The sequence below is a fragment of the Eutrigla gurnardus genome, assembly GCF_963514095.1.
Source record: "Eutrigla gurnardus genome assembly, chromosome: 2".
Classification (NCBI taxonomy): Eukaryota; Metazoa; Chordata; class Actinopteri; order Perciformes; family Triglidae; genus Eutrigla; species Eutrigla gurnardus.
In genome coordinates this window covers 18,716,893-18,735,440 of record NC_139916.1, presented here as the reverse complement: position 1 = coordinate 18,735,440, position 18,548 = coordinate 18,716,893, and the positions used below count along the sequence as shown (strand labels likewise).

Below are 18,548 nucleotides of genomic sequence, written 5' to 3'. Positions count from 1 at the left end.
GAGCGTCACCAATGTAGAAGACGCTGTTTAATTAGTAAAATATCTGATTACTTATCATTTAATCTGACAAATAGAGGTTGGATGTGTGTGCTGTACCCATGCAAAAATGCCAGCAATGCAACTGCGAAAGCGGAGCATGTGATTGGTTGTTGGTATAGCCGTTGCGGTGACATCATCAGGGATGCACTGATAGCAGAGGCGCTAGTAGCCGGTGTCCTCATTAGCCTAGGGAAGATACGAGACCCGCGCCCGTCTGTCATCCAACGACCACAAGCCGACATGGTGAGTAAACGTATCGTCACGTAATATAGAAGTCGTTTTTTAAAGAACGGATTCGTAGGACATGACAACGCGTTGTTCTCCATTCATTTTTCATCATTGAAACCGTTTAACGTGAACGTAAACCCGGTTGACGTTAAGCTAGCTGCGTATCTCTTCTGGCCCTCATTCATCAACGTTAAGCCTTCAGCCTCGGTCCTCTTCCAACCCTGCGTTTGAATGGAGGATTAACGTGACGCTTTCACACATCACACTAACTAACGCCAGTCTCTTTATTCTCCTGTGTCACTGCGACCCTGCCTCCAGTCTGACTTCACAGAGGACCAGATCATTGGTGAGTCAACGCTGGCGTCTGATTTAACAAAAGGGATTTATGTTTTTAACGGTTTAGAAAGCGTCTGTATGACGTTAGATTTATGAATTCGTCACTCTGACCCTGTAGCTCGACCTCTGTCTCCGCTGGAGCCCTTCAGGTAACTCTGATAGACTGAGTTAAACAATAATAATACACTAAACATGTTCTAACTGTGTGAGGTTCAATGTGTGTGTCACTTACACTTGACATACTCATTGAGGTCATCACGAGAAAGGCCACACAATCCTGTGCTAACCTACAAAAACAAGCCCTCCTAACTAACAGCTTTGTATTTTTGCATGTTGATGTCGAAATATACCTTTTTACATATTTCTGACTTGTCAACAACTCTTTGCTGGTGTCCTTAAACTATTGGCCTCTATTATTTTGTGCCACTCAATATCAGAAAAATGAGGGACACCCCCTATTTGTGGTGTTGTTTAACACCAAAGAAATGTTGTTTGAATCTCTCCTTCCATGCAAATGTTAAAATGCAGGGAGCTTCTTGCATGTGTCTGTCAATACAAATTGTGCAGTGGTACAACTCGATGAAATATAATTACACACACACACATAGAGGTGAAATACCTTTGCAGTTATGCATATGAGTAATGTTAATTGATGTGCTGTCCATCTGAATGAGTTCTACCTCTCTGACTTTATATCAGAGTTCAAGGAGGCCTTCCTTTTGTTTGACCGGACGGGTGAGGGGAAGATCACCTTCAGCCAGTGCGGTGATGTCATGCGGGCCCTCGGACAGAACCCCGTCAATGCTGAGGTGCTGAAGGTCCTGGGAAATCCCAAGTTAGAAGGCAAGCCTTTGCTTCACCAGCCACGACTAAAAGAGACTCATACAACATACAATATCGCTGCCTAGGCTAACAGTAACATTGGGTTTTGTGTGCACTCCTCATGTTTTTTACTGAACGGCCTGCAGAGATGAACTACAAGATGTTGGATTTTGAACAGTTCCTGCCTATGCTTCAAGCCATTGCTAAGAACAAGGACCAGGGCTCCTTTGAAGACATCGTTGAGGGTCTGCGTGTCTTTGACAAGGAGGGAAACGGTACAGTGATGGGAGCAGAGCTGCGTCATGTTCTCACTACATTAGGTAAGTCAACACTTGCAAAATGCAAATAATCATTAATCCTTACTTGACCGATGTATGGCCTGTCATGCAAACGTCTCTGCCAAGAAAATGGAAACAAGCGTGCTGCCTCATCCGTCAGAATCCTTAATTTCTTTATAGTGTTTTAAAAATACATAATGATTCTTCTGTTTTTGCTCCAGGTGAAAAAATGACAGAGGAGGAGGTGGAGACTCTTTTAGCGGGACACGAAGACGCCAATGGCTGCATTAACTATGAAGGTAAAAGTGGAAAGTATGTGGGAAGATGTACAGTACTCAGGTGGTGCATCCAAATACCCAGACTACCATACAAATTACCATGCCAGAAACACCAGGAATTCGGTCACATTTTGCATTGTGCAAGCCAGCACTAGCACTGGCTATTCTGACCCACAAGAAAGTCAGAGTTCAAGCTGCAATGTTAAGACAAGGCAGTATGTTTACATTTACATTTACATTTAGGTCATTTAGCAGACACTTTTGTCCGAAGCGACTTACAATAAGTACATTTGTCAAAAGAAGGAAACAAAGAAACCACAACTTATCATTGCCGATAATGTAAGAGCTAAAAATAGAACAAGTGTTAGGTCCTCATCTGAGTAAAGTAGTAGCTGTTCAGCAAACATACCTTAAGAACAACAGTGCAATGATTAAAGTGCTATAGGTAAGGGTTTTGTTTTTGGGGTTTTTTTTTGTCGAGGTGAAGTCTGAACAGGTGAGTCTTGAGCCTTTTTCAGAAGATGGCAAATGACTCTGCTGTCCTGACATTAGTCGGGAGTTCGTTGCACCACTGAGGACCAGAACAGAGAAGAGTCGGGACTTTGCTGAGCGACATTTGTTTGATTTCAGCGATGGTGGTACCAGCCAGCCAGCTGAAGTAGAGGAGCGAAGTGCTTGCTTCGGGGCGTGAGGTTTGACCAGTGTTTGAAGGTAGATGGGTGCTGTTCCATTGATGGCCCTGAAGGCCAGTGTCATCGTCTTGAATTGGATGCGTGCTGCAACAGGGAGCCAGTGGAGGTCACGGAGGAGGGGGGTCACATGGGAGAATTTGGGTAGATTGAAGACGAGACGTGCTGCAGCGTTCTGGATACGCTGCAATGGTTTAATCGCAGAGGCCGGGAGTCCGGCCAGGAGAGAGTTGCAGTAGTCAAGGCGGGAGATGACCAGTGCTTGGACCAAGAGTTGCGTTGCATCCTTTGTGAGGAAAGTCAGAATCCTGCGGATATTGTAGAGGGCAAATCTGCAGGATCGGGCCACAGCAGTGATGTTGGGGGTGCAGGATAGTTGGTCATCGAGGATTACACCCAGGTTCCTCGCAGTTGAGGAAGGTGTCCCAGTTGAATGCATGCTGCATTAGTACACACTTTGTAAGGGCAGCTGCAGTATGTAGTACATAAAAAGTATGCATTTTGGAATGCAGTGAATATCAAGTCCTACGCTGTGGACTGGGCCTCATGAAAAAAATGCAACGCTACCATTGAACAACATTCATTGTTGTCTTTGTGTCACATGCTCACTGACCCCGGCGTTCCCATTTCACAGCCATGTCTCAACACGCAAAGCAATTATAGAACCTTGTTACAACAACTGTGTACGTTGGCTAGAGCCATTCTTTCATGGTGTCGAGCTAAAAGTGACATTCAGACAAATGAAAGAAACGATGATACCATAACAAGAACAGTAGTTAAACACGGCTTCCCACGTTATTTTCAAAATTGTCGCCCCTGCAATAAGAATACTTCAAAAGCTTCATCGTGGCTTTATTCTATGGCCTCTGTGCAGTGGCGGAGTTTTCTGATGTTTTCTGATGACCTTTAACCTTTCTCTCCTGCAGCATGTTTTTATTTGGCTCCTGTCGTCCACAACCACTCTGGCTTAAAAAGAATACTGGAGTGGATGTATTAAAAGTGAATATTTAATATTTATAGTTCCGAATGTCTGACCTGTTCTTTCCCCCCTTTTCTCAGGTGTTTTACATGTTTTGATATTGTAATAAATGGTCGAGGAACCAGCTTGTATCCCCGCTGACAGATGATATATGTGAAGCTTGTTCCTGCTTTAATCGTCATTTCTCTAGATTTGATGCTGATGTTGTGTTTCTCCTTCTTTCTCTCGTGACAGAACTCGTCCGGATGGTGATGAGTGGTTGAGGATGTCAGAAACGCACTTCCCAGCTTTAATTTTATTCCTGAAGGTTTTTGTATTGTTTGTCTCGCCCTTCCATCCATGTCATCCTACCTCCAACAAGTCTGTCTTTTCTTCCTCTTTTTTTGACACTTTTATTTAATTTCGAAAGTGCCTTTTCTGTCTAATGTGAAGAAGCCCTTCATCTCATTTCCCAAACATGAATCAGCCCTGCGGGTACAATCAGCAGCGAGGTTCCCTCGGTGATTTCACCTGTTCCATCTTTGTCAATCAACACGTCAGTCTTGTTGTCAGTGTCAATAGCTTTTTTCATTTTTTGGATGGATATGATAATGTGACATGTTAAATCATATTAGAGTACAGTATTGAATAAAAATCATAGTTTGTGTCTTTCTGCATCTGAGTCTTCAATTATTTCAGGTTAAAGATACACATTTGTGATCACTTTACAAAATATTACTTTAGATGAAAATGTTATGTAGTGTGTGTGTGTGTGTGTGTGTGTGTGTGTGTGTGTGTGTGTGTGTGTGTGTGTACTACATAACATTTTCATGACATGCAATATTTTTGTGACTATACTATGACCTTTTATGATAATTGTATCACATATTCATATTTTTTAATATCATATACAATAACATTTTTGGAACATTTGACAGTATTCTTTGGCTTTTTATGACTGAAATTTTCATGGCATACTATACTGCCAGACATTTGTGTGACATTTTAATCATTTACATATTTTATGGCATACTATATCTTTTAAGACAACCTGTACCATACTACTACTATACATACTAATACATAATTGTATAATGTACTATACTATGTATTTTTATGACCTTTTATGGCATACTGTACTATGACTTATTATAACATTTTATTACATAATATATTAGGACTATATCATTATTGTTTTTGACATACTATGCTATGACAATGACAAATATTGACAAACATTGATTGATGTGTGATGTGTACATATAGATTGCATTTTAATACTGAGTCACTTTAAACAATATTCTTATGTACTATGCCTTTTTATGATATTTTCATAATATACTGTACTTTTTGGGACATTTTTATGAAATACTTTTTATGGTATTTTTATTCTTATGGCATATTATTCTATGCCAACCTGAAATCAAGGTCCACTAACTTGCTTGTCCTGGAGCTTTCCACAAGGTACAAGCATGCAGTTATAGATGTTCAAAGTTTGCATGAATCTGAGCGCCCATAGCACCCTGATTCAGTGAAAAGCTAGCACATGGCCCTTGTGTTCAGATTGTTTTGTCAGCGTCAATTAAAAAAGCTCAGTTTAAACCTGTAACAATTCTAGGAGGTGTGCAGCAAGCCACTATACGAGTGGAGAGAACAGAAGCAATGTTGTTGTGGGAAGGACAGCTCAACAAAAAGCTATTTTCATAGTGTGACATTTCAACTTACCTTTTTTTTATTTTGGGATCGTCCGACAAAAAAAAGACACACCTTTCCAAACGATGACTTCCTCTTCACATCTTTATTTTTCCCCCCCAACATTTTGTAATTAAAACCTGAACCTCTTTAGTTTTTACTTCTTCTTTTTTTAATACAAACTGCCAGAATAACTTTCAGCACGAATGTGATGATTTACTGAGGAAAAATTGATTTCTACTGTATAATAATCAATGCAATCGCTGCTACCTTCAGCACAGTGAAAACATACAGAAACTGAACATACACTTATTTCATATCACAAAATCCACACAATGTAGTAATAACACAGATAAAAGAAGTCCATTATGCTCACAACCGTGGTGAGCTCTGCAATACTGGCTTGACGGACATTAAACTGTAAAGTTTCACCTTCTGACTGGATTATATTTCATGACACTGACGTGTCGTGTGCACAACAAAGCCTGTTTTTTTTTTTTTTTTTTTTAATTCTTCAAACTTTGTGACACCCGACAAATGGCACTGGAAATAAAACTGAATGGTAATGTGGTTTACAGATCTTAATGGCATGCATTCACATACACACATGCTCACAGTCACATCTCAGGGCAGATCCAACACCTGCCTGATTCATACACAACAATGGAGGGTAAATATAGGCTACAAAGGTAATAACATACAGTTACAATGTTGACATATCAAAAAAAGGAAATGGAAAAAAACAAAGTAAAAAATATAAAAATTGATAGGATAAAAAGTGAGGATATTGTTGCAGATAATAAAGACACAATTCTCCATTGTCAGCTGTTTAAGGTGCGCGCTCCCTTGTTTTTTGACAGCATTCACATTTCTTGCATGTGTCACTTGAAATGCACCAGCGAAAAACAAGCTGCTAAAAATCATCCTCTTAATTTCCCGAGCAACCACAATAAAATTCACTGAATAAATGTCAGATAAGCATGATTATAAAAAAAACATTTTGGTTGAGCAATTAACACAAAGTCAAATTATGAATAAAACACTTTTACGGCCACTGACAGAATTATTATTCCCAGACTTTCCTTTTGAACAAAACTACATTCCTCACAAAACTACAACCTGGATGCTTTGAGTTAATCCGGATGTGAAAAACACGAAGCTCCTCGCCGACATGTTTTTCTCTAAGTGCTGTTGAAAAGAGGGACATTATTAAGATACAGTATATTTAAAGAGAGGCCTTTTCAGGATGATGATCTCAAGCTGTCAGTACTTTCAAATATTATCATAACAGGGTTTGTAACAGAAAGGTTTACAGTACATTGTCTCATCTGCATCTAAACCAACTTTTTCCCACTGACTTCTGATTTGCTTTCATTCGTTACAGATATTTTTCCTGGAAAGAAACGTTGGTTTTAGATATGTGACCTCCAGGCCAGACCCTGTAGACTGACTATCCATGTAAAAAAAAATTAAAATCGGAGAGGAAAAAGTAACATTCCCAATCAAGTTTCCAAAACCTTGAGCATGAAAAAGTATTTAAGACAACAAAACGATGATATAAGTGCTAAAGTTCAATTTCATGAATGCTTCAAGTCTTTCAATTAGACCTTGGGAAACATGTTAAAAGTGCATTTTGTCTTACATATATTTTAATTAGTACCTACAGTACGAGGGGGGGAACTCTGGAGAGATGGTGAAGCACGAGATTTCAGAAGCTGGGACGAATTGTTGCAGAAAATAAATGCAACAATTTCCAAAAGGCTGAAAACCCAGGATGAGTCTTTTCACTTCTTCTCCTCGAGTGGCAGCATGTTGGTGAGACCTTCTTAGTTCACCAGATCTCTGGTGTTAAGCTGAACATTATGCAGTGAGATGTTGCTGTTCAATCGACCACACAGCTGTTTGAAAGTACATTTTCTTCATAGGCAGATTTAAAAAGGACTTCTTTTTTAACGGAGTCAGAGTAGAGCTGGTTTGATTTGGACGGAATCATTTTTGTTTCTTTCAATTGTCCCGTTGAAAAAAAAGGAAAAAAACAGGAGCTGAACATGTAAAATGTGTTCACTTCCTTCGGTTTATGACTTCTTCATTTCAGATGACACCGGCAGGATTCAAAGTGGTCAGAGTCATTCGGATTCTTGGGCAATGGGTTTTTCTCTCACTGTGGAGGTGGGACTGGAGCTGTAGGGTGGAGTGTTTCCCCGGGAAGAGTGGTGCTGGGCTCTGTGAGGGGAAAACAGGTGATGAGCAGAAACATTTGAATAACTTCGACACATTTCTTAAATTTAACTTGAAAAATAATACAAATGAAGCTTATAAAAGTGTATGGAATTTTGTAGACTATCTTGCATTGGATTAATTAAAACTATATTGATTTAAATATTTGATAACGGCTATTCAGACCGGAGAGGTGAAAAATAAGCAGACGAATATACTAAAATAATTAGATGACCTCGTGATTGACTGAAATAGTGAACTCACCATGGAGTACAGGAGTAGTGCTGGAGCTGGAGCTTGAGTGGGAAGCCGGGGTCGCGCCTGGGGGGGCGGGCGGTGAGGTGTGAGCAACTGGAGGAGGTTGGGACTCAGGGGCTGTGGCAGGAGCTGAAGCTGGAGGCGCGGGGCTGGGGGCCGGCTGCGGCGCTGGTGTGTTGGGAGCCGGTTGACTGGCGGTTGGGGGTGGTGGAGCCGGGGCTGGGGTCGGGACTGGAGCTGGAGCCGGGGCTGGGGCGGCCTGGTTGGCATGAGGGCCCCCGGCCTGGCTGTGCTGCTGGTGCTGAATCTGTTGGAAGTGCTGCTGGCGAGCCCTCATCTCTGCATATTTCAGCTGCTCCATATGGAAGGACTGACGGTCAGCCAGCAGCTGCTGACGCTGGTACTCCAGCTACATACACAAAAAGTATAAAGTTAAAGGATTTTTAACATAATTACTTTTACTCTGAGATACTACATATCCCAGAATCTCATACTCACAGCCTCCCTCTCTCTGTCCATGATGGTTTCCAGTTCTTCAAAGTGTCGCAGCTTAATCTCCAGCTTCTTCATTTGGGTCTCCACCAGCAGAGCCACAAGAGATTTGATCTTCCTCTCTTCAACTGCAGCTAGGTGCTACCAATAAAGTGCGGGAGAAACTTAAGTTAGAGAAAAAAAGTGTAATGTTTGTAATGTGTAATGACATTCCCTCCAGGCATTCCTGAGATATCGCCTTCACAACAATGGGATGGACAGGAAGTCACAGTGACCTTTGACCACCACCGTCAACCTTGACTCCAAGTGGATGTTTGCACCAAATCTGAAGAAGTATCCTAAAGGTGTTCCTGAGATATCACGTTCATGAAAATGGGACAAACAGGCGACCCGAAAACATAAAGCTTCCAGCCGTGGCTATTGCCGGCTTGGAGCCACAAAAAAAGTAATAAAAAGTTAATTGTAAAGTATATCATGAAAAATGTTATTAAAAAATATCATAGTATAGTGTGTAATTTAAAATGTATGCAAAAAAACTAATACTATAAAATTCCACAAACAACATTATAAAAAAACTAATTAATTAAGTGTGTCATAAGAAAGTCATAGTATAATATGTAGTATAAAGGTTATAGTGTAGTAAGTCATAAAATGTCTCAATAAAGTATGTTGGCACAAAGAGTAAAACATTCTTAGTATAGTATGTGATAGAAATGTCATAGGAAAAGGCAAATCACGATATAACATGCCATGAAGAAGGTAATAAAAAAATTATAACGTTTGTCATAAAAAAAAGTCATAGTATATTGTGGCATAAGAACGCCATAGTATAGTATGTTAAAAAAGTCGGAATTTTATTTTTGATAAAAGTTATGCAAATGTAGTCATAAAAAGTCATAAAAAAAAATCATAGTACGGTCATCATAAAATGTTTTATAAAAAGGTCATAGTATTATATGTGATAAAAAGGTAATAAAAAAGTAATAAAATAGTAATAAAGTAGTAATTAAAATGCCATAAAGTCACACAAAATGTAAAACAATTAAAAGTCAGTATATTATGTCAAAAAATCATAAAAAAGCCAAATAATGTATAATATATGATGTCAAATGCAAAAAGAAATTGTATAGTATGTGATGCCATAGTCATAGTAGTAGTATCTGATAAAATGTCAAAAATAATAATTGTATAATATCGTTCTAATATATATATATATAATAAAATAAATAATAAAAAATAACATGCAATAAAAAAAGATATTAAAAAAGCAGAGCAGGTCATAAAAAATATCATTCATCATCAATCACCATCAAGGCTATGGTTTGTCATTAAACACAAAAATTATTAGAAGAGCGTGCAATAAAAAATGCATAAAGTCATAGCATACGTCATTACATTTGTGTGACAAAAAGTCATATGACAAGTCAAACAAAAAATATGTATAGTATAGGATAAAAATGTTGTAAAATGCTTTATGTTGTAATAGTACAGCACAGTGTTTCCCAATGTTCTTTGAAAAGTGGCAAACCACTGTAACGCAATTCACAATAAGTCTTGAGTATAAATCAAGTTAAAGAGCAGATTTGTGTTGAAATAAATGTTCCTGGCTGTTTTTACCACCATTCCAGCATCACCTCATATTTTGTGAAAACATGTACTATTGTTAAGTGAAGTTTAGTGAACAGGACTCAGTTTTTCCCCTTCGTCAGCCCAACAAATAGAATTTTCATATTAGATTCAATGTTATGAGTAGTCTACAATTATCACCACAAAACAAACATTCAGGCTTCTTGTGTGGCTCAAAGGTGTTCTGCATCTATCAAACAATATCAGAGAAAACCTCACTAAAATGTCCTGTGGTTCCCAACCCTGTCTTTAGGAATGCCTCATAAACAGTTATGTCATAAAAAATGTCTTAACAGAATTCCTGAGACATTGCATTCACAAGAATGGGATGGACGGACATTCTCGGCCATTGATGGCGCTGAGGCAGTGACAAGCTTACCTTGGCTTTGACAGCAGCAGCAGCGAGAGCAGACGCAGCAGCAGTGGCCAGGTTCCCCTCTCCCACATCACGCTCCACCTTAGCCTTCCTCTCTCCTTCACTCTCTGCTTCTCTTTGTGCTTCCTCTGTGCCCTCTTTTCCATCCTTCTCCTTCTCCCCGTCGCCTATGAGAAAAAAAAATGTTTTTTTTTTCAATTTTGACAAGATCCACCCATCTTTCCTGTATATGACGAGACTCATTTTCGTACCCATCTCTGACTCTGTTTTGTCCGCCTCTCTCTCTCCTTCTTGTTCTCTTCCTCTTTCTTCTTCCTTTTTCCCATTCTCCGTCTGCTTCTCTTCTTCCTCAGTTGCTCCATCTTTGCTATCCTGTATGGTGAAGCAAATAACAACACGATGAGCTTCCCGGCAGTTCATCAGCAGAACTCACAATTCAGAAACTTTAATGATGCATCATACCTTGGCCTCCCTCTTCTCTTCACCTGGTTGGCTGTCACTCTTACTTTCATCGCTGCTTTCATCTAGAGAGAAGACAAGTCACTTTTTCTTTTTCAGTTTCAAAGTGCAAAGCTGTTTTCTTTCCTGCAACGTTGTAAGCTGCATGTGTCTGTGTGCGCATCCTACCAGGTCTGTCCCCTTCCTCCAGACCAGTGCCGGCGATGCCACTGCCCTCCAGACCATACAGCGGGTCCTGTCGGCCGCTGACCCTCGCTGCTTCCTCCACCCGCCGCACATGAGCCTCCACCAGTGCTGCAGGGACCTCCTCCTTCATACGAGAAAACTCCTCTGAGAGCGAGAGAGACAGGCCACGGTTATCGCTGTAAAGCTACATTAAGATTTGGGGATAGCTTAAAGAGTATTAAAGACGTATTTCATGAAAAATCTCAACATTCAATTAACTCAATTCAAAATAAGCTCCTTCTCACCCAGAGCAGATTTGGCTGCAGCCGAGGCCACACGTGGGTCGACGACAGAGGCGAGGAAGGCCACTGTGCTCATGACAGGATTTCCTGCCTGGCTGAACGGTACCGGCTGGAAGGCCAGTGGTCCCAGGGACGAGGTGTTCTCCTCCAAGTATGGGTCTTCGATGGGCAGTCGCAGGAAGTGAAGGATGCACTCATCCTGCGTACGACTGCCCACGTGTTCTGAAACCTTGTTCCAGTCGTCCTTGTACATCTCTAACCCCTGAGGGAAGTGAGGACTACATTAGGCCCAGCGTTTCTACCTTTTTTTATTTTCTCATCTTTACAAACGGAATGATCTGCATCATCAACCAATTGATTTGAAGGATAATTAGTACCTCAAGGAGAAGTAGTGTTTCTTGTTCCGTCCACTCCCTCATAGAGCTCGCTGTACTCTTGCTCTGTGCACAAATATCACCACCACTTTGTTAATATGATAGGTCATTGTAAATCAGAGAAAAAAATATATTATTCTGTCTTGTACTTGTACCTTTACAGAGCCAGTCTTCTTGCTGTACATGTCAGTCCGCAGCCCAAAGTTTTGCAGATCTGCTGGTTTCTCCTTCACTTTATCTGGGAAGGACATCATCTGCTGGGTAGCAGGGGTCTACAGGTACACAATGACAGGGGGACACGTGGTAAATAACCCAGAATAATGAGGCATGTGTCTATCGGTGTTTGTGTGTGAGAGCTGATATGAACCTGGGACGTCTTGGGCTGCAGGGGCACCAGACTGGATGGAGTGTCTGCCAGGACGTGAAAGTGAGAGGTGGGTGGGGGACCCATAGGTGTGGGCCGGCTCTCGGAGTCCACCTGGTAGTTGATCAGGCCCCACTGCTCCAGAAAGGCGTGGACTCTGCAGCAGAAGAAGTACAGTGTGTGACTGTGTAGACACAGCCACTTCTAACTCTGGATGGAGTAGAAATATTCACATTCAGCCTCCAAATACCTCATGATTGCACAGACGTCTCCTGCCAGATTCCTGCGGCAGGCGGTGGACGTCAGGTACTCCTGAGGATTCAGCCGGTAGGTGTCAATCATGAAGTTCCTGTAGGCCAGGTAACTGAAGGAAGGAGGTGCACAGAAAACTGAGTTATTTCATTTACTGTTGCACCATCTGTGATTTCTTTTGTACGTGTTTCAGGTACACCAGTCATTCCTAAAGACAGGGTGAAGGTTGGGAGATTTTATACGGGTCTCCGAATAAACATGCAGAATTTCTTCCATAGTCATTTAGTCAAGTACATGCGATTAAACTGGCTGGTTTACCATTTCAACATAAAATAAGGTGATGCAGATGTGTGTTATATGTTATCATAGGGTACCCTGAAAAAAAAAACGTTTGTGAAACACTGAGATAAGCATTTCAGATAAACACCCGTAATAAAACCATCAATCAAATACTTACATCTCTGGGGTTTTGGATTTGTTCTTGCCATTGAAAAACTCTGGCAGGGCTCTGCGCTCAATGGCATGAACACTGGGGAGGAAACAATGATGACATCAAGAGGAATCACAGCTGCAAACGTATGAATGACTCACATTGACACTAGAATCACATCTTATGTCATATGCTCTCTAGTGCTGAAAATGTAAAAATGTCGCTTACCTGTTGTAGTCAAACCAGGCAGCGTAGCTCGGTATAATTATGTGATGAGTTTGCTCGGTCACATTATCCTCGTGAAGGTCCGAGCCTTTCACCGGTTCACCCTTCACGCTCGGAGAACCTTCCTCCTCCTCCTGTTGAAAAACAAACTCCTGATTATATATGGCTTTTCCTGTCCTCGCCGTTCCCACATTTTCTTTTACAAATACTTTACCTTGCCTGTTGTTTCCATGGACTCATCCTCTTGCTCGTCTGTTCCAACCACAAAAAGAACGGTGAATGAATACATAAAGCGTAGAGAGGCATAACATTCATTGACTTATCTCTCACTCAAAATGAATAGAGGGCTTATTCTAATCTGGGAAAAACCCAGATCCACAATAAAGTCATGACGTATAACCTGATATCATGCATAAAAAGTGCATCTCTTGCGTTTCCATTACACACATTAGCAGCACTGCACAGAAAGGTGGTGTATTCTTGAAAAAGTAGTTACAGGTGGCCACGATGGGAGGAGAAACATAAACCTTTCTGCTCACCCATATCCGTTCCTCCCTTGACTGGAGTTGAATCACAGTCCTTCTTGGTGCTATCTGCAAAAAGAACGTATAATGTCAGCCAATAAAAGGCAACAACTACTTTAAAGTCTTGAACCTGACAGCAGAGGTTCACACTCTTGGTCATATATGGTTATATTCATGGAGATTTTGAAAATATGTGTACTCGTCTTGGGTGGGTTTCCCTCTTCAGATGCTGGAACAGGTGACGCTTCATCCAAGTCTTTGATGAGATCCTCCTGTTCCTCCTCCCTTTGGCCCCGTTTAGACTTGGTGTATGGTGTTGTTGGTCTGTCAGTACACACACACACACACACACACACACACACAAAGGATATTACTTTACAATGCTACTGGTTCTAAAACACATCATTAATGAACAGCTGATGTCACATCATTGCATTGAAACACATCTGGTCACCGACCCTTTTTTCGTATTCTTCTTCTTGCTCTCCTGAGGCGGAGGGGTGGGGGAGGGCGACGGCGACCTTTTCCTCTTCTTGGCACTGCCGGGCTTCTTGTCCCGCCGTTCGTCAGGCGTGGTCACCTCATCTGTCAGGGTCTTGGCTGAGATCCTCTTCCTCTTAGGGCAGCTCTCACCCACTTCATAGTCCTCCTCATTCATCCACTCGTTGTACTGGTCCAGGTCTAAAATCCACTTGGCATGGACCTGTGAACAGAGAACATTGCATTCAGTGAGCTTGTCGGCCGCCTGAGTGAAATGCCACCAACTCATTGCACAGTTTAACCAGGTTAAACACATCACCAACACATCATTTAACCTTGTTCACATGGATTCAAATAAAAAAAAAAAGTTTTTGTTTTGTGGCTGAACTTTTTTGGATTTGGATAATAATGTTTTTAATGACTTGTGTTTGAGATAAAACAATTTTACAGAGAATACTTAACACTTAAATACAGTGTACGGCCACACTAAAGGAGCTGTTTCACTGAATGAAAATGCAGTTAATCTGAATTTAGTCACGTTGAAGTTGTGGTCTGAAGGAGACGTTTCCACTGTGAGTAAACAGAGTGATACGTTTTTTGTTAGCAAACTAACCCAGTGTGCTGATTTCTGTCTGACTACAGATCACTGCTCTTACTATCATGTCCTAGTGAATGTCGAATGCCTTGAGCAAGGAATGCTCTGAATACACAATTAGAGCTTCTGACGCTGCTTTTCAATTCATGGTTCAGCCAAGTGCTGGAGTAAAGCTCTGTTGCTTCAAGTGCCAATTTGCCACAGCACTTCCTGGATGTTTAACATGAAAAATAATTAAAAGAGTACAGTTGCAAAACTAGGGAGCTATCTCCACGATGTACACAGTACATTCACCTGACAGGTTTGTATAGTAAAGGAAAGGCTGAGAACTTCCATCAGTACAGACTCAAGACTGATGCAATGATCATGAACCCATAAAATACAGTATATTTGATTTTATCAAGAAACAAAAAACAACAACTAAAATGTGTCTTGAATGAAAATACCTTCCTGGGCTTCTCCGGGCTGGGAGGATCCTCCACAGCAGCCTCAATCTCACTGGCTGGGATCCAGGTATCATAACTAAATGGTAAGAGGAGTGGGGTCAAAGGTCATGGTAGGGGAAAGATTACAAGATTGGGCTTGTAAAAAAATCTCAGGTAGACCAAGGTGTAACTTAAGCTTTTAGTAGAGTTAAGAGCAGAAAGAAGCTTCAAGAAACAAAATTAGAAAATTCCCTCCACAGTGTAGCGACTGTATTTCTACAATAAGATTGATTTGATTTGATTTTGATTTGTTCCTTTTATGAAAATACACATTACAATATAAAGTTGACAGACAAGTCCACATCACATATGTCAAATTAATGCATTTCATGATTGGAAAGGAGCAGAAAGAAGAATATAATTCTTATTTTTTTCTGCCCCTTACTTGAACAAAACATTCTGAGATGATCTGCCATTTCCATCAACCAACACCCTCACCTCCACCCTTAATCCTAACAACAACAACAACAACAACAAAAAACAAAATAACCTGCAAAATAGACATTTTCAAGTGCAAAACACTTAGTTAGATTTCATATGCATATGGTGTAATTTGTTTTTCTTTATACATTTCTTTAAACTGAAAAATATCTGTACAACGCTTTAAATCCTTGTGTTGAGAATTCCAAAGTTTGACGCCGCTAACAGAAACACACATTTGTTTTAAAGTGGTCCTAGCAACTTGATGTTTAAACTCCAATCTCCTGTGATTTTCATCCTCTGCGGAAAACACAAACAGTTTTTGCACATTCTCTGGAAATTCTCCCAAAAACCTAAACTCAGATACTTTCTCAATGTTAATTCCATCAAAAGATAATGAGACGTTATCCTTTTCTTTATTAGCAAAAAACATAAACTTAGTTTTTTTCAAGTTTAACAATAACTTATTTTTTTATCAAACCAAGATTTAAGTTTAACCATTTAATTTTCAATATTTTCAGATAAAGTTTTTAAAATTACCTCCTGAACAAAAACAATTTGTATCATCTGCGAACAAAACAAACTTCAATAATTTTGAAACTTCACAGATACCATTAATATATAAAATAAATAGTTTAGGCCCCAAAACCGAACCTTGTGGGACCCCACATTCAATGTTCATACATTCTGATGTACTAAAGGTGAAGCAACAGTTTTCAGTTGAGTGTAAAATGTTGAACGGTGTTCACACATAAATTCAGCACCAACCTGTCGGGAAAATACCCCCAGTGCAGCAGCACTTGCTTGTCTCTCTTCATCACAGGACGGACCCACTCCTCTGGACCAAAAAGAGAAAAGGATGTGAGCACAAAGCCAGTCAGAGCAGCAGGATTCACATCGGGCTTAAACACAACAACATCTGAAGTCTCACCATCCTCCAGGCTGGTGGGAATAGGAACGACAACATGGGAGCTTGAGGCCTTGTCCTCAGTTACCGAGCCCTGCAGCAGACCAGTCACAAGAAAGTTCACAACCTAAAAGTACTTTTTACAATCTGATTAAAGGCCGTACAAAAAACACACCTGATGTCTCTTGATGATGTCTTTCAGTTTCCCAAGCAATTTTGGCTCAATGTCGGAGCTCAGGTAAATGACCGGCCTACTCAGGCAGTTGTTCTGAAATGAAGAAATACAGCAGATGTAGTAATGTGTGAAACTAATAAATTCAAATAGGCAGGAAAATGTATATAAAAATCTATATATTCAATACCATATAATCTCAATTAAAACACTAATGACTGTGTTGTCATGTTCTCCAGTTTAGGGGAGCTGAATTGTCTTATAGTGTAACTTACTGGTCAAGTCACATGACTGGGAGCACTTCATTATTTCTATCTGTAAAGGTCAGGCAGCCTGATTCTCAGACACTTCACAAATATGATGTAACCATGAGAGACATGCAACCTCCCAGAGGACATTTACCTCTGGTGCCTGTAGCAGAAAACAAAAAACTGAAATGTGCCAACAACAATTGTAATCGTGGCATATTGTGGGAGCGTAAGGAAATCTTTCTTTCCTTAAAAAAAAATAAACATTGAAATATTTGAAAATTAAAAGATTTACAACTTGGCTGTCCATGTAATGTGTCTTACAATACAAACATAAGGAAAAAGGTCTCAGGCAAACTTACCTGCACCAAGGACTTCTCGATAGTCATGAACATCTCCACGTTTCGGTCCATCCTTGACGGATTCTGGAAGTCAAACCTGCGCCTACCAGCAAATTAGACTGGAGTTACACATGAAGCAGCAACACAGCCTGAATGCAACTGAGCACAGTTTGTGTGTCTGGTAAACATTTATGCCCGCTGGAAGCAAAGTCTTACCATCCTTGGTCACTCTTGAACTTGTAGGCAGCAGCCAGGATGTGGCAGAGAGCCCCTCCTGACTTGAAGTCCAGGAAACACTTCATCTGGAGAGACACAAAACAAAAAAACAGTTTCCAAAAAATGCCTCATAAAGTCACGTGGACGTGTGTGAGAGGAACATACTGGTAGCTTGGTGAGTGGAGGGTTGCTGACATGTCGACCGAACACCTCCTCCTGGAACTGGAGCAGCTGGACCACGAGGCTGGACAGGGACTTGTTGGTGGGGGGCTCGGCCTGGATGTACTGAAAGAACACCAACACAGAGAGGCGGTCAGAGCAGAGCCACGTAAAAGTAAACTACAGCGTGTATGGTCAGTTATTTTTTGAAAAAAAATGGAGGGAGCACAGCTATCACCGTTACGCTTTGAAATACCTATTATGGGGATTTAACTGATGAAAATCATTAATTGAATCACTGTTGTTATCGCGTTCTTAATGAATTGGCGTGGTTATTTAGTTAAATCGATGTGTCTCAACACCAGCACGCCGCTCACTGTTATTCTACGCGGGCCATGGCTTCAGTCGGCGCGGCGCGCCACAGAGCCAACATCTGGATCCGAGCTGCATTGCCGTTAGCCCATTTGCTAACTAGCTAGCTAGCTGGATGGCCGGCTAAAGTCACCCCTTTTTTCAAAAATATCATCTCCGCGGGACTGATTGAGTGCTGCTTTTGCATCGGTTCGGCTACAATAACGTGTAGGGGTGCCGCGGTTTGCGGCCGCATCTGTTGCAGATGTTGGCTCAGCATCCTTTTGTATCCCGGCTCGAGTGACTCAAACAGCTGGACGTTCAGCAGCACCCTCCCTCCTCTCTTTGTCACTGCCTCTGCCCAATAGGTAAGTGCCCGCGTTTCAGGGTGAAACATGTGAGCTCGGTGTGTATGGTCACAAAACATGCGGTCAGTACCTTTTTGTAATTCTTTCCCAGCCAGACGCGGACATTATCAAACTGAGAAACGGTATCAGACGCTTCGAAATATTTTACATTCGGGCCGCCGTCTTTCTTCCGCACCGCCATCTTTGACTGCAGACAACTAGTCGACGTCGCCTGCCGCCCAACGGCCAAAGTCTGGTACTACAAGTGCTGTTGGATGTAATAACAATCTATGCCCAGCAGGTGGTGCACACGGGTAGGGGATGATTTTTAATACTTCTTCTTATGAGAGATGTGGTAATCAGCGGAATGTACCAGTGGTGGAAGAAGTAATTTACTTGACGCGAAAATAATAAAGGGTCACTGTAAAAAAACAACAACAAAA

General features: G+C 41.1%; 2 protein-coding genes across 2 annotated transcripts; one reads left to right on the top strand and one right to left on the bottom strand.

Moving 5' to 3' along the window:
* The first annotated feature begins 166 nt into the window (after positions 1-166).
* Positions 167-4,305, top strand: myl6 (myosin, light chain 6, alkali, smooth muscle and non-muscle). The gene is made up of 6 exons (XM_084040301.1): positions 167-282; positions 586-613; positions 1,303-1,446; positions 1,572-1,745; positions 1,925-2,002; positions 3,884-4,305. The coding sequence occupies exons 1-6, from the start codon at positions 280-282 to the stop codon at positions 3,910-3,912; spliced, it is 456 nt and encodes a 151-aa protein (XP_083896427.1). The 5' UTR covers positions 167-279; the 3' UTR covers positions 3,913-4,305.
* Positions 4,306-5,419: 1,114 nt separating this feature from the next.
* Positions 5,420-18,335, bottom strand: smarcc2 (SWI/SNF related BAF chromatin remodeling complex subunit C2). The gene is made up of 26 exons (XM_084024265.1): positions 18,197-18,335; positions 17,414-17,533; positions 17,249-17,334; positions 17,054-17,135; positions 16,447-16,539; positions 16,296-16,365; positions 16,133-16,202; positions 14,906-14,981; positions 13,843-14,087; positions 13,584-13,708; positions 13,400-13,453; positions 13,075-13,112; positions 12,864-12,994; positions 12,663-12,734; positions 12,204-12,317; positions 11,957-12,110; positions 11,745-11,861; positions 11,593-11,655; positions 11,219-11,477; positions 10,917-11,078; positions 10,752-10,813; positions 10,541-10,661; positions 10,293-10,456; positions 8,294-8,428; positions 7,802-8,204; positions 5,420-7,543 (listed from the first exon to the last, which is right to left on the bottom strand). Exons 1-26 carry the CDS (start codon positions 18,305-18,307, stop codon positions 7,479-7,481), a joined length of 3,192 nt encoding a protein of 1,063 aa, XP_083880391.1. The 5' UTR covers positions 18,308-18,335; the 3' UTR covers positions 5,420-7,478.
* Positions 18,336-18,548: the final 213 nt, after the last annotated feature.